At 46.5% G+C, this 15,567-nt stretch overlaps 1 protein-coding gene across 1 annotated transcript in view; it reads right to left on the bottom strand.

The window, feature by feature from the left end:
- Positions 1-317: 317 nt before the first annotated feature.
- The window catches only part of ARHGAP21 (Rho GTPase activating protein 21), a 94,341-nt gene continuing 79,091 nt past the window's right edge, over positions 318-15,567 (bottom strand). Inside the window, 11 exon segments of the mRNA XM_056132155.1 lie at positions 318-2,422; positions 2,424-2,720; positions 5,922-5,953; positions 7,914-8,019; positions 8,330-8,371; positions 8,591-8,716; positions 11,290-11,379; positions 11,458-11,531; positions 12,608-12,686; positions 12,779-12,934; positions 13,749-13,891. Of these exon segments, the coding sequence (XP_055988130.1) occupies positions 1,127-2,422; positions 2,424-2,720; positions 5,922-5,953; positions 7,914-8,019; positions 8,330-8,371; positions 8,591-8,716; positions 11,290-11,379; positions 11,458-11,531; positions 12,608-12,686; positions 12,779-12,934; positions 13,749-13,891 (2,441 nt within the window). The 3' untranslated portion in view covers positions 318-1,126.

Genomic DNA, 15,567 nt, shown 5'->3' with positions numbered 1-15,567 from the left:
CATAGCTAGGAAGGATAGAGGTACTTTGACATTCAAATTTATGTTCTTTTCACTCAGCTGAGTGAACACGTGTTACTTTATCTGAGAGTTAACTATTACCCCTATGAAGATGTTGACAGTAGCTCTCTGCCTGCTGTGGCAGAGAGACTGAGATGGAGAAGGAGAGGGAGAGGGAGGGAGACAGAGACAGAGACAGAGACAGAGACAGAGACAGAGACAGAGAGAGAGAATATGTAGAGCAGGCAATCTGTTGGTCAGGAACAAGGATTTTAAGAAGGTAACATGCAAACCTATCTTCAAATAAGCTCCAGGCCATGCCAAGTTCACCCAAACAATTTTATTTCCAGTGTTTAATTGGGTATGCACAGAGGCAAGACACAGGTTTGGATTCATTATGTCCTCATGCAGAATTAGATTCTTCTCGAGGAAGAAGCAGTCCCGCCAAGTTGCTATCTACATACCTATGTTACAAGAGTTCTATCAAATCTGGTATCTGAAGAAAAGATACACATATAATACGGTCATTTAAGTTATGTATTTTACAGAAAGATTAAAAATTCAAGTCACACAAAACTCAAAAATGTATTAAAAGTTGGAATATAAAACGCAGAGGTTGACTTGGAATGACTCAAAGAATGGAAGTTCTGTATCTGTCTGTGTTAAAACTGGCAAACTGGTGTGGAATTTGTTACCAATAAAAGGCCTTCATTCATTCCATGGAAGATATCTAATTTTAACAATATGGCACCCTAAAAAACCAAATGTGTTTTCAATGATGAGGCACTTTTGTTAGTGATGAAACCCAATGGACAGAGTTCCTGCACACTAATGCCAGCTAGTAATGGTCAGGAATTCTGGGAATATGCTATGTAAGTTGCAACAAATACCTTGCTCATTTGTTTACAACTATCCAATATATTTTTAAATATATATTTATATATATATATTTATATATGTTCCTCTGGCTGTAGGAATGCACTGTAAACCTATTTCACAGTGCAAAAGGATGAAACCAGCCCAAATGAAGGCTGCATAATAACAATTCTGGTACAAGAAAATATTTACAGAGTTACGGCGACATGTAACAGTAGCTTCTGCTGTGCTCGCGCGGACCCGCCGGTGGGGGTTAAAGACAGGGGTGGAAGCGGGCGGGGCTGCCTGGGGCTTCCGACGACAGTTTGTGAAGGGGGCCCGGGGCCGCGGGGCCGGCGCTGGGAAAGCTCTCTCCGTTCACCTGCTCGGGGGACTGCGGGGGCGGCCGGGGAGTGGGCTCCAGCGGGCTGGGGGGGCTGCCCGCGGGGGACGGAGGCGTCTCGGGGCCGGCGCGGCTGAGGTCGGACGCGCTGGTGCGCAGCCGCTCGCGCGCCAGCCAGTCGGCGATGCTCAGGTCCTGCGCCGAGCACTTGGGCTTGAGCCGGGTGACGGCCGACAGCTCGGGCTCGCGCTCGCCGCCCGCCTCGGCCGCTCGCCATAAGCCCAGCACGCTGAGCTCGGCCGCGTCGCGGTGGCCCCCGAGCGTGTGGCGCCGCTTGATGTTCTTCCTGCGCGCCGGCTCGGCGCCCGCCTTCGGGCCACCCATCCCGCCGAACATGTCGTCGGCGGCGGGTGCGCGGGGCCTGAGTTTCAAGCGGTCGGCGATCTTGGTCCGCCACGTGGGCTCGGGCCGCTCGGCGTCGGCGCGGGCGGGCGACAGGCTGCCGGTGGAGCGGCCCTTCTTCATCACGTCCAGCACGCGCGCCAGCCCCGCCGCCTCGCGCTCGCCGCCCAGCACGCCGCCGCCGTCGGACTTGAGGCGCGCCGATTTCTTGCGCGACAGCGTGTCGCACTCGATGAGCTTGTGCGAGCTGAAGGGCTGCCGGCGGCCCTCGAGGCTGGGCGTCAGGCTGCCCTCGGTGCCGCTCACCTCGCTGCCCTCCGAGTCGCGGCGGCCGGCCTTGGGGACGCCCCCGCGGGCCGCGCCGCCGCCGCCGCCGCCGCTGGAGAACACGGGGAAGTCGCTCTCGCTGTCCGTCTCCACGGCGCGGCCCTCGCTGATGAGCTCGCTGCGCTCGTCGTCCGCCTCGTCGCCGCGGCTCTCGGCCACCGACTGCACCTCGGGGCTCAGGCGACTCGAGTCGAGGCTGGCCGCGTAGGCGGTGGACGACGTGGTGGAGTAGTCGGAGGTGATGGTGCTCACCTGCGCCAGGAAGTCGCCGCCACCGCCGCTGCTGCCAGGCTGCGCGCCCTCGGGGCTGCTGCCAGCCTTCCGCGGCACGCACCGGCCCAGCGACGCCTGCGAGGAGGTGCTGAGCAGGGTGCCCGAGTCCGAGCCCGTCTCGTCGCAGGCGGGGGGCCGGGGCGCCCCTCGGGCCCTCGAGCCATCCTTCAGGGTGGCCAGGCGGCTGCTCAGGGTGGGGGACTTGTGTTTGGGGGCGCGCGGGGGTGGCAGGCTCGTCGGGGCGCCGGGACCCCTTCTCCTCCTTGGCGCCCTCCTTGGGCCCGGCCGCGGGCCGCGCCTTCCTGCCAGTGGCCGCCTCGCCCTCCTTCTTAGCCTCTTCCTTCACGTCGCCGTGGCCCTGCTCCGGGTTTTCCTTCTTGTAAAAGACATTGTCCAGTTCATCTTCGGAGCTGCTGGGCTGAGCTTTCTCTTTGGGCTTTTTCCTCTTGCGGCTGGCGGCTGCGAAGATGGAGGACACGAGCAGCTCCCGGCTATACTGATCCTTCCCCGAGCCCCAGGAACCCTGCGGAGCGAGCAGAGAGAGCGGCTTAGAACACGGCCTCTTGCCCACCCCCAACTGGCACCCGGGCAAGTCACTGTCCGAAGGGCCCGTCTCCTTCCTACTGGGCGGGGGTGCTGCAGGCCGGGTCAGGGCACAGTTTGGCGCTCAGGGCCCCCCTCTCCTGACTCGGGTTCAATTTCCGTCTCCACTGATTTTCCCTGTTCCTGCCTTGCGCTTGCTCACATAAGTGTGAGGTCCCTCTGGAGGGGGCGTTAAGTGTGGAGTAAGGTGCTTGCCTTCCACGCTGCGCACCTGGGTTTGATTCCTGGCACCACAGATGGTCTTCAGAGTACCACCAGGAGTGATCCCTGAGCACAGAATTAGGAGTCAGCCCTGAGCACTACCAGGTGTCCCCTTCCCCTAGTATCCCCTTCAAAACATTCCTACGTCTTTGAACACAATACAGTGACTCAGGCTAGCTGGTATTTTATGCTTCCAAGCTTACTTCAATTTTTTTTTTTTTTTTTTTTTTTGCTTTTTTGGTCACACACAGCAATGCACAGGGGTTACTCCTGGCTTTGCACTCAGGGATTACCCCTGGCGATGCTGGGAGACCATATCGGATGCTGGGAACCAAACCCGGGTGGGTCACTTGCAAGGAAAACACCCCTACCTGCTGTACTATTGCTCCAGCTCCTGACTTCAAATCTTTTATCCCAATACCATACCCATCACCAGTGGGCCTGCCTCCCTCCGCATCAGATACAGATGTTGGGAGAGGTACTCTCAGATCTTCCGTTCAATATGGGGCTTGCCTTCCCTCAATCAGGCTGCTGATGTCTTTACCAAGTAGTGCTGAGGAGGTAGTGGGGACGTGGGCACGGGCGCCTCCCAATGCGCCCCACTTCTCCCACTTGAAGTGGGAGACCCTGCAATGCCAGGGCGACTAGGGCACCCAGCGGGCTCCCGGCCTCCTGGCCGCTACCATTAGGTGCGGGGGTGGGTCACACTTGGGGTGGCTGCATGCGAGACTCTGCTATTTCTCTGGCAAGGTAATGGCAACATTTGAATAGCAAACAATTCAAACAAGGTCATGTCCGTGAAAGAAAAGTGCTGGGAAGTGTGATGGCAGCTTTTTGTTGCTTCTGTGTGAAAGAACACTGCTTCAGTATGGGGCTTAGTGCTTAGGGAGTGGTGGGGGCAGGGGTAAATACTGACTTGAGGTTTACCAGGTGCCATGTTAGACAGGCAGGCAGGCAGGCAGGCAGGAAGTATGCTAAGTGTAAGAGCAAGAAGCATTATTTCTCTGCTGCCATAAAAATTCTAAATATCCTAACACTGTCATGCTGAACCCTCAAAAAATAAACTTTAAAAAGTAAAAAAATTTAGGGCTGGAGCACACGGCCAACCCAGATTCGATTCTCAGCATCCCATATGGTCCTCTGAGCACTGCCAGGAGTAAACCCTATGCATCGCCAGGTGTGACCCGAAAGAAAAAAAAAAAAAAAGCTCTGATTCAGATGCCAGAGAGCTAGAACAGAGGTAAGGCACTTGCACACAGGTGGTCCCAGTTCCATCACTGGCCCCTGCACATGGTCCCTTGAGCAGCACCAGGAATGATCCCTGAGCCCCAGTCCTGAGTGCCATCAGGTGTGGTCCAATCCCCCATGACCTCCCCAAGGCGAAATCTGCCAACACATGTTAGAGTAAATGACTACCATGTTTGAGAAAATTTACTGTTGATTTAACTTAAACTCTATTTTAATTGAGTTATTTGGATATTCATCATATTACAGGCAAGTAAAAACACAATAATTAAGAGGAAGGTGCTATACAAAGTTGAGAAACATGTATCTCGTAGAGAGAAGGAGGGAGCTTCAAACATGGCTGCCTGATCTAAAAATCTTATCTTCTGCCAAAAGAAGATGGAAACTGTTTTGGATTAATGAATTCTACAGAGACATGACAACTAAATGCAAGGTGTGACCCCGATAGCATCCTGTAAAAGAAAAAAAAATTCGAATAAAGAACATCACTGGGACAATTGGCTAACCCTGTGTAAACTCTGTATATGTAATGCTGAATTGTTCTTACTTTATTTTCTATAATTACACTGTAATGAAGAGAATGTTCTTGCGCTCCAGAGGTATATGATGAAGCAGAGAATGTGTTAACATGTCTACAAGTAACCCTCAACTTATTAAAAAATTGTACACCAGACTTGCCAAAGGATGAAATATTTTTTAAATATTGAAAAAATTTGTACTGTCATTCCAGTAGCTTTTCTGTAGTTTTGAAATTTTTCAAAATAAAAAGTTGGAATAAAAAGACTGAAAGTTGCAGTACTAGTGACAGTAAAGAATAAATGATTTAAATATTTCGCAATGTGTTGAAAATAATTATAATTCTATTCAACCCAATTATCCTCTTTCATATATGTGGAATTCATGTCTGCCCACCAAACACTGTAATGGTTTAAGAAATTTGTTGACAATTCTACTTGTTTCTGCCTTAAATTTTGGACAAGCTCAATAAAAGAACTTCCTAATTGTTACCCAAAACTGTATGCTTCCTTTGGTGGTCAAGAGAACATAAGTTATGTAAGTTATATTTGTCACATATGACACATATCTCTATACATATATCTATGTACACATTTTATAAAATTATATCAAATACTGGGGCCGAAGTGATAGTATAGTGGGTAGGGGCTTGCCTTGCACATGGCTGACTCGGGTTCAACATCCGGTACCACATATGGCTCCCAAATACCACTAGGAGTGATCCCTGAGTGCAGAGACAGGAGTAAGCCCTGAGCACTGCTGGATGTGGCCCCCCAAAGGAAAAAAAAGCCAAATATTGATAAAAGATCAGTGATACTTCTTGATGTATCGAGGTGTTTGGGAACTCCCATACAAGGAGAAGGGATGGATGAGCAGCTCGGCCGCGTGCTTCTCTTAAAGACAGAATATGCACACAGACTCCTAACACTCCCCACGTGGGAGCAGGTCAGAAAGTTTCCCCATACTTGTCTGTATCGTGCTAAGCTACGCTGACAGAAACAGAACATTCTGACTCCAGCAATCTTCTACCAGATTCTACTATTCTCTCCCATTATTAGACTCCGTGGCCCTGTGACGCATTTGTATCCTGGTGACACTCAGCACCCTCCAAGCAATTCCCCAATAAGAATTTTTTAGGAAATTGTTTGAAACGATTTACCTTAGATTTTGTTGAGTCACTAGTAGCTGAATCTGTGAGGAGTGAAGCAGAATATGGTCAGAATCAATGAGTCTTGCCTGCGTTCAACAAACAATGCAAAACTTATGGAAAAGACAGGCACAGAACAAAATGGGAAAGCAAACTCAAACAAAACGAGAGAACACAGTGGATAGTCAGAGCTCACAAAGATGCAAGCCGCACCACAGAAAGCCACCGCCATGAAAAGATGCTGTGAATTGTAGGCAGAACCAGCTCAATGACAGGAATGGCAAAGGAGCCCTGTGCTAACCAAAACAGAAAGACTAGTGTTTAGTAGATTTTCTACAGGAAGTCTAGCAATGGAAAAGCTTGAAGACCTTGTAAAGATTTGTACTAGGTACCACATCCTGTATCTGAAACTGATACACAATGTAGAACTTTGAAACAAAAATTATTGGCTGCCCTTTCTACAAATTGAGACTGTAAGTGTAGCCTCATTGATTTTTGTCAGACCATCAAATGTCAATTTTATCAGCACACACAGTGCGGAGGGATGTGCAAGAGACATTAGCATAACCCCGCTTCCAGGTCTCTTCGGTTTTGGAAGAAATCGTGTTGATCACTGCGCTTGAGACCCCAGGTTCATGATCTGGGCAGGCAGGGATCATTTTGGCTAGTTTGGTTGCATTGCTACCAGTTTGGCAATTAGCTATTAACAAAAGCTTTTATGGAAATGAAAAAATGGAGACCATAATTTTACTGTCTGGCAAAAAACTCAGATTATACAATTAAAAAGAGGGTAGGAAGGGGCTAGCACCGGTCAGAGTAGTACCAATTTTGAAATTTTAGCTTGCCACTTCAGGGAAATTTTGAGTTTCAAAATTAGTGAGCTGAGCCCCGTGCCACGCCCCTTTCAACACATGGCTAAAATGCTGTATGACTTTAAGAACTGGTAGACCATACCATGCTATTTCTCCTCACGGTCTGCTTCAGAAATAACAAGAAACAGCAGAGAAACTTTTAAGAAAGTAGTATTGATCTGTTCACAATAATCTTACGAGAAAAAAATGTACACCACAGATCAACTCGGTTGGCATTTACAGGAATCGGGGGTTTCTGCAGACAAGGCAGCTGCAGTGTGGACAGCAGTCCTCCTTCTTCCTACAGTTCCAGCTGTCCATCAGGGACACCACGGAATCCACTAGCGACATTACCGTGTGATAGACTCCGCCCACTTCGCCTGTTCAACATCAGTATAGAGTGGCCAGTATCAGTTAAGTGCGGAGCAAACCCTTTAAGTCTAAAACAGGAACTCGAGACAAAGGGAGAGCATCGTGTGCAACAACATGCTACGTTAGTGCAACTATTCGGCCGGAGGAGACTGGCGTCGAGCGCGCTTTTGAAACCCAACACTTCACCGAACGTTAGGGTGGCTAAGGAAGAGAAAAAAACATCAAATCGAATGCCTTTTACTGTGACAGCTAGAGTGACGAAGAATATACTGCATTGAAGAAAAGGGGGCACACGAATGCTTCAGCACACCCAACTCTGAGGCTTGGCGACAGAGCCCTTGGCTCTGAATGAGCGTGACTCATACAGTCTAGAACATTCTTTCTGCCATCACAGCAACCACATACTCAGCAGCATAGATCTGTTTTACCTTGTGATGACTATATTACATGAAAACTGTGAGTCAAAAAAAAAAAGAGGGGGGAGGGGGAAGAAAAGAAAAAGAACAAAACGGTGGTATGCATGCTCATTTCCCTCTTATGTCCGTTCTGACAAGCATTACGACTCCATGCACTGCCAATGGCATTACAGTCACTGGAAGATAATTAAGATCAATCAGAAAAGAAAGATTTGGTTTTGTTCTTTATTAGTAGAAAGGGGGATAGGGGGAAGGAAAGGAAAATAATCACAGTGAATTGTTACTTAGGATTGAACTGATTGGCTCTTCCACATTTTAGGAAATAGCAGTTAGCCTGGTGGTGAGGCTGTCCGGGAAAGCGTTACCTGACACATCTCCAGGGGAGACTCCTGTCCTTCCAATGTTGGTGAGTAAATGATCTATGTTTGGCACTGGCTGCGAGTCTACCGTGCTTTCCTCCTGCACTGCTGTCTATGGTTAATAAACAAAGATCTCTTCATCATCTCTTCACAGATACTTTCTTCAAAATTCAAACAACATTTAGTAACAGACACAGTACTGAGCCGAGCGCATGTCCTTCATTTTCTGCTTTACAATGTTGGCATAGCTGACTACAAAATAGGCAGCATACTCATGTATTTCCATTAGCTCAGAAATGGAGCTGCTCTGGCCCTGCTTCCAGGGTGCCGAGAGCGTGCAAAGCAGGAGATTGGCATTACTGCAGCACCAGGTTTTCAGGTCCCAAAGAAAACCACAAGGAATGCCGACCCCCAATACTTACAAGAGGTTCTTCTGCCCCTTCTTCTGTGAAAAACCAGTCATGCTAAAATTTAAAATAAAAACAAAGGTGAAACAAGGAAAAAAGTAACTCCCCCTCTATGTATTCTGGAGGATAGTACAGAAAAAGAAAAAGAAAAAGAAAAAAAAAAAGGTCATTTTCTTTGAAAAAAAAAAAAAGACATTTTAAAGCCTGATTCTATTCTACAAGTCATTAGCTGTCGAGGCAGATGAACCTCCTTGCTGCGCTGCAGCTGGAACTTACGTGCTGGATCAGTGTCTCGACGATCTTGTACTGGTCAGGCATGTGAGTGACCATGTGGGTCATGTTATCTTCCGATGTTCGAACCAGAGTGGGACCAAACACAATTGCCAAGTTTCTTGGTTCCATCTGCAACAAAGGATGACATCGCAAACGCTCATTGTATGATACCACCTGGCCCCACCAGGGCGCAGCTACTGAGTGGACAGAATGAGCTTAGTTTTTTTTTTTTGTTTTTATTTTTTGTCTCTGCAGTAACCTCCGAAAACTAGGAACTAAAGGCAGGTTCTTAAGCTTGAAGCAGTCTGTTTTCTGTCTTCTTCAGAAAACCCAAATTAATATTTTAAAAAGCAGTACAAGCAATGTCAGAAAATCATCATTTTGCGGTCTCTAGCGGTAGAATGGATTTAAGTACCAATCACCAGTGACCGATTAAAAGAAGTTCCCACTATGAAGTATGGACAACACACAGATGTTTCATCAGTGACTTAAATCCCTGCAGGGACCGAGACTCCAGCCAAGAGGGACAGCATGTCCTTGTATGCAGATCTGGGTTAGACCCCTGGGACCACCCCAAAGAAATAAAAGACCCCTACAGGAAGACATTTCTTTACATCAGGGAAAATGGGCATGAAATATGAGTCAGCAGAAGAAATAACAAAATGTTGGTATGTTTGAAAGTAATACTTAGTAAAAATAATTTTTTTTTTAATGTGAAGGCTAAAACAAGCTCCTCACCCCAAGAAAATGTTTGTTTTCACTATATACCACTTGGTACATTTTGTATTCTTATTTGGGGGCACAACTGGTGGTGCTCAGGGACCACACGGTGCTAGAGGTTAAACTGGGCATTTAGAACTATCGCACTGACCCCATTAAAGATGTTCTAAACTGCTGTATCATTTATGAATGATATTTATACAAAGGGGCTGGAGCGATAGCACAGTGGTAGGACATTTGCCTTGCACGCGGCCAATACGAACAACCCGAGTTCAATTCCTCCACCCCTCCCAGAGAGCCTGGCAAGCTACTGAGAGTATCTTGCCCGCACAGCAAAGCCTGGCAAGCTCCCTGTGACATATTTGATATGCCAAACACAGTAACAATGCAGTCAACATGGCCGATCCGAGTTCGATTCCTCCGCCCCTCTCGGAGAATCCGGCAAGCTACCGAGAGTATCTCGCCCGCACGGCAGAGCCTGGCAAGCTCCCCGTGACGTATTCGATATGCCAGACACAGTAACAACAACGTCTCCAAGAGACATTACTGGGCCCGCTCGAGCAAATGGAGGAGTTACCGGGCCTGCTCGAGCAAATCGATGAACAATGGGAGGACAGTGCTACAGTGCTATTTATTCAAAACAATATTACAGGGGCTGGAGTGATAGCACAGGAGATAGGGCATTTGCCTAGCACTCAGCTGACCCAGTCAGCTGACCCGGGTTCGATTCCCAGCATCCCATATGGTCCGAGCACCACAAGGAGTAATTCCTGAGTGCAGAACCAGGAGTAACCCCTATGCAGCACCAGGTATGACACTCAAAAAGCAAAACAAAAAACAAACAAACAAACAAAAAACGTAACAAAAACACAAACAATGTTACGTATTTGAAAAATAAAGAAAATTTCAATCTTTTCCATTTTTGTTGTTGTTGTTGTTATTGTTAAAAACATTAATTTAAATGTTTTTCCTGGGGGTGTGTGTTTTGAGGTGGTGATGCTTGGGGAGTCACATGGTGCCAGGGACCTGACCCTGACTCTTGGCATGCAAAGCATGTGCCCAGCCCTCTGAGCCACCTCTCCTGCCTGAAAATATTTTTTTTGTTTTGAGGCCACATCCAGCACGGCACACTCAGGCTGTGCTCAGGGACCACTCCTAGCAGGGCTCTGGGGACCAAACCAGGTCTGGAGTGTGCAAGGAAGAGCTTTACCTGATGTACTATGGTCTCTCTGGTCCTGGATATGTCTTTTTAAAATAGCGACACTTAAATGTTTTGGTATCTTTTACTTTTAAGAGTGCCTGTCAGGGCCTGAAAAATAGTACATCGGGAAGGGTGCTTGCTCTGCACACAGCACACTCTGATTTGGTTTTTGTGTTTTGGCTTTTTGGGTCACACCTTGTAACGCTCAGGGGTTACTCCTGGCTCTGCACTCAGGAATTACGCCTAGCAGTGCTTAGGGGACCATATGGGACACTGGGAATCGAAACTGGGTTGTCTGCGTGCAAGGCAAACACCCTACCCACTGTACTATCGCTCCAGCCCCCACACACCAATTTGATTCCTGACATCGCATCCCACATGGTCCCTCAAGCACTGCCAGGAATGATTCCTGAATGCAGAGCCAGGAATAACCCCTGAGCAATGCTGGGGAGACAGGGAAGGGGAGGGGAAGAGGGAGAGGGAGAGAGAGGGGGGAAGGAGAGGGGGGGAGAGAGAGAGAGAGAGAGAGAGAGAGAGAGAGAGAGAGAGAGAGAAAAGAAAACAGAGGTAAAGAGAGGGAGGGAGAGGGAGAGAGAGGGAGAGAGGAGAGAGACAGAGAGAATGACTGTCAGAGGGTCTGGTGAGCTAATATGATGCATGCTAAAACTTTTGAATTTAACTGCTGAATTGAACTGTTTTTGACTATTTGGCATAAAATCACGAAGGTTACCTTTGTCAACTAAGACTGCTTAAAAGACATTTCAATATGAACTTTACATACCTTATTTTTTTCAGAATTTTCTGCTACTGTCTTCAGATGAGCCGAAAGAAATTTAAGGGTTTCATAATGATGTTCAGGCAAATCATGGATCTGAAACATATTATTTTCATGACAGGTTTATATGCTGAATTTAATTGCACCTCCAGAAATTTAAAAAATAATACCTACTAGTCTCTTCAATGTTCTCAGACGGTCCAGAGGGTCTTCCTTCCGATTGGCTTCAATGAAATCAGCATATTTATCTGACAATAATAAGGAGCAATATCACAAACTCACCTCAATTGTTGAGTCTATATCCCTAACACTGCTGCAGTTTTAAAATACTCATGCATTTCATTAACAAACAGAACATTGCTTAAAATGCGATTTTTCTGAGAATACTATTCTACATTGTTTTCCTCCCCATCTCCCCTACCTCTCAAAATATAGTATAGGGTCTTACAGAACACCTGAATATCTAGTTTGGCTGAAAAATGTTTTCCTGCTAAATGAACCCCATGATGCATATCTAAACACTTGTTAAATGAAAGCAAACACAAGCAGGCTTTTTCATGTGCATTGCCACAGATTCAATCCAGGGCTTTACACATCCAAGGCATGTTCTCTATTGTTAAGAGCCTCATCCAACTAAACGGTACAAAAACCCATACAAAAACTCAAACCAGGTAGCTTCTCACAGGTCAAACACAAAACATAAATGTGAGTGGGCTTTTTTTTCCTTTGGGGTCACACCTGGTGATGCTCTAGGGACCATATGGGATGCTGGGAATCGAACCCGGGTCAGCCGCGTGCAAGGCAAACACCCTACCCGCTGTGCTATCACTTCAGCCCCCAAACAATACATTTTTGTGTGTTTTGGGGGTCACAGGTGGAGGTGTCAGGAGCTATTTTAGGTAGGTGCTCGGAGTCATACTTGGCAGTGCTATGGGAACCTTGAGGGATTAGCGACTGAGCCTAGAGCTGGTAAAATCCAAGCATGAGCTCCAGCCCATTGTATCTTTCACCATTGCCTGCTACACCCCAACCCACTCCCCACTTCCCAAACAATATATTTTAACTTGACAGGAAACTTGGGTAAACAGGGCAGTATCTATTTTACTAAACCTGAATACCTTCTTATAATCATTGGTATTTATCAATAAAAAAACTAAATGATTTTTAAAAAGGACCCAATTATATTTTGTATATAAATAGTAACTAAACAAATTTTTGCTTCTCTCCTCAAAGACATTTCCTCCTGCTTCCATTTAATATTCTCTGGCTTTCAGCTCTACAATTCTGCACCCTTTCATCTGGGTCTACTACGCAGTCAACTCACCATTTGTGAAGAGAGGTTCAGGGAGTTTTCTGAAGAAGGATTTTAGTAAACTGCTTATCACATTCAAATCTCGCCATTTCTATGTACGCAAAACACAAACACAGTATTTTTATAGTCCATACCATGAAAGAACAAAACATGCGTTAGTTATTCACATAGAAATAAACTTACATCATCTTGTATATCGATATCAGCCATTCCCTTGTTGAGTTCTTCCTGCATACTTGAGATGGCTGCATTATTTCCAGGAACTCTGTAAATACCTGTATATTCAAGACCTCTTTCTTCAACTAATTTGCAACATATGTCAACTATTAACGGAATATACTGCAAAACAAGAAACAAACACTTTTACTCAATACCACTAAAAGGTTTATATTTAGTTTGCAGATGTGTATCACAGCTTAAAAAGACCATTTGAATCAACAGGAAATCTGTTGATTTATTATCTAGCTGTTATTAAATAAATAGCTGTTATTTATTGATAAATAACAGCTACTTATTTATAGCTGTTATTTAATAAAGAGAAACTAAACACTGTAGAGATGCAGAACTGGGCATGGATAAAGCTAGCAAGAGATAGTGAGGTAGCAAAAAGGGAATGAATAGGCCAAGACAGAAAGGAAAGAGACCGCAGGGAAATATCGGCTTAAGAGGAAACAGGAGGAGGTAAAGAGGAGAGCAGCCCAGTGGAGTAAAGAGGACAGAACCACAAAAAAGAAGGGGCGGGGAATAACATCAATCAACTCATAAAATAAATGCTTAATGGGTCACATGCGCACACATACACACACACACACACACACACACACACACGCTCATTTACAATTATACTTTCTTAATAAGATCCTTGTTCTCATCCTCCTTTTAAGATTCTAAAATCAGAAACACATTAGAAGATGAAGTCTTAATAACCATTTCAGATACATTTCACATTCTTTCCTAATGGTTCAACCTTCTGCTTCAGAGTCAATGCACTAGAAAAAAATCATTATATATCAAATCATTCAACACAACCCTCCAGGCTGAAAATGCATAGGGCCACGATGATTTGCTGAAAGGAGGAAACCACAGTGCAAGGAGAACGCCACGATGACACGCACGTCAGGGACTCAGGGATTCGGCCGGCAGAGGCTCCTACCCGGTTGGTGTGTGCTGGCGGGCAATCGTCCAGCCTGACACCGAATGTTCCTGTCGCTGTAGGCTTTTTCTCAAACGTCTTCCTCATAATACTTGGGATGCCTTTTCTCCATGTGCCTTTGTCTTTCGGGGGACTGGTATCATCTTTTGATTAGTATTCAAAATAAAATGAGAAAAGATACAAAAGGGAAACAAGCATATTTAAATCATAACTTAAAAACAAAAACGCTTTATCAGTATTTATATAAATGGGGGTTCTGTACTATAAAATGCATTAGTTCCAAATAATGTATTATAGTCTTTAATAAAGAGCTCCTTACAACCTTTCTTTTACTAAGTATTACCTGTACATCTTCCCTTTCTCAGTCTGTACTTTTTCACAAACTGGGTCTTTATTGGCCTCTCCCTGGTGCTGGAGACCACCATGTCCTGCTGTGCTGCAGAGGTCACGAGGTGCCTGGGATTAAACCCAGGGGACCCACATGCTCCAGCCAACATGTCGTATGAATGATCTCCCCAACACTGTATCATAATTTTCTTAAAAATGGTAAAATAGTGTCATCTTCTTAGTGAGATTTTTACCAAAAGTAAATAAAATGGTTTTCATCTCAAAATAACACCTGGGTTGCCAGAGTTAAATCCGAAGCACTTCGTATGACGTTAGTGTTGTATTTTCTTCACACTCCCTTTATTATAAGAACTGTTATCTTGGATTTCCCCATAAGGGAAGCCCCCTCAACACAACCAAGCCTTCTTAAATTTTTTTTCCCACCTGCCATGGCTTTTCTCCTCAGAAATGCAACATTGGGCTAGTGGCCAGAAGTTCCTCAGATTCTTGATATGGTTACTTTTGAATTACTTGTTGGTGATTGTGGGGTCAGAAACCTTACTGCTGCTAAATATTTTCAGAGCCCAGCACTGAGTTACAAAACCCTATCAGAGGCCTTGAGCCCTAGTTTAAGGAGGTGGGGTCTAGGTCAGCGATCCCTGAGCTGGCAAGCACTGGGTGCAGATCATCAGAAATGCAGTCCAGAAATGCATCAAAAGGCAGGAGGGATAAGACCGTGGGCAGGGTGCTTGCCTTGTCACCAATCTGGGTTTGATCCCCAGGATGCCAGAGGGTCCCCCAGCACCACCAAGGGTGACCCCTGATCACAGAGCCAGGAGGAAGCCCTGAGCAGCGCCTGATGTGGCCCCCAAACAAAACAAAACAAAAAGCATCAAAAAGCTTTTTCTATCTCCACTTAAGGGCTCGAGAAACATAACAAGACTTGCATGCTGCTGAGACTAATTCCACTTGTAGCACTGAATATGGCTTTCTGAGTACCTCCGGGAGTGACTCCTGAGCAGTGTGTCAAAATTAAGTATCCATTTAAAAATCAAGGAATAGATTAAATCCGAGCCTGCTCGGATCGGGGCTGAGCATCCTCCTCCCAGATCCACCATCTTCCAGTAGGCAGGGGTCACACCCACCAACTGACCCCCTGGCGTCATGCAATCCCATCAACGGCCAAGACCCAGAGACTACAAAACCCAGCTCCCGCAAGAGAGCAGTGCAGAGTCTCCTGCTCCCATGCCTGGCTGTCCTCGCCAGGGCCCCTTTGGCGGGGTGGGGGTGGGGTGGGGGTGGGTGTTGAGTTTCCCTCCCCGCCCCAACCAGAGCTCTGGCAGCCGAAGACCTCCAGAACCAGTCACAACCATGCTGAGACCACTCTCCACACGCATGAAGGTACTGGCAGAGGAACAAAGGCATGCAGGTCCCAGGGCTGAGATCTCCAAGCCTGCTCAAATCGGGGCTGAGCATCCTCCACCCAGATCCT

Source organism: Sorex fumeus, unplaced genomic scaffold (genome assembly GCF_029834395.1).
Source record: "Sorex fumeus unplaced genomic scaffold, SorFum_2.1 ptg000007l, whole genome shotgun sequence".
NCBI classification, from domain to species: Eukaryota; Metazoa; Chordata; class Mammalia; order Eulipotyphla; family Soricidae; genus Sorex; species Sorex fumeus.
This window is presented reverse-complemented; position numbering and strand designations above follow the sequence as displayed.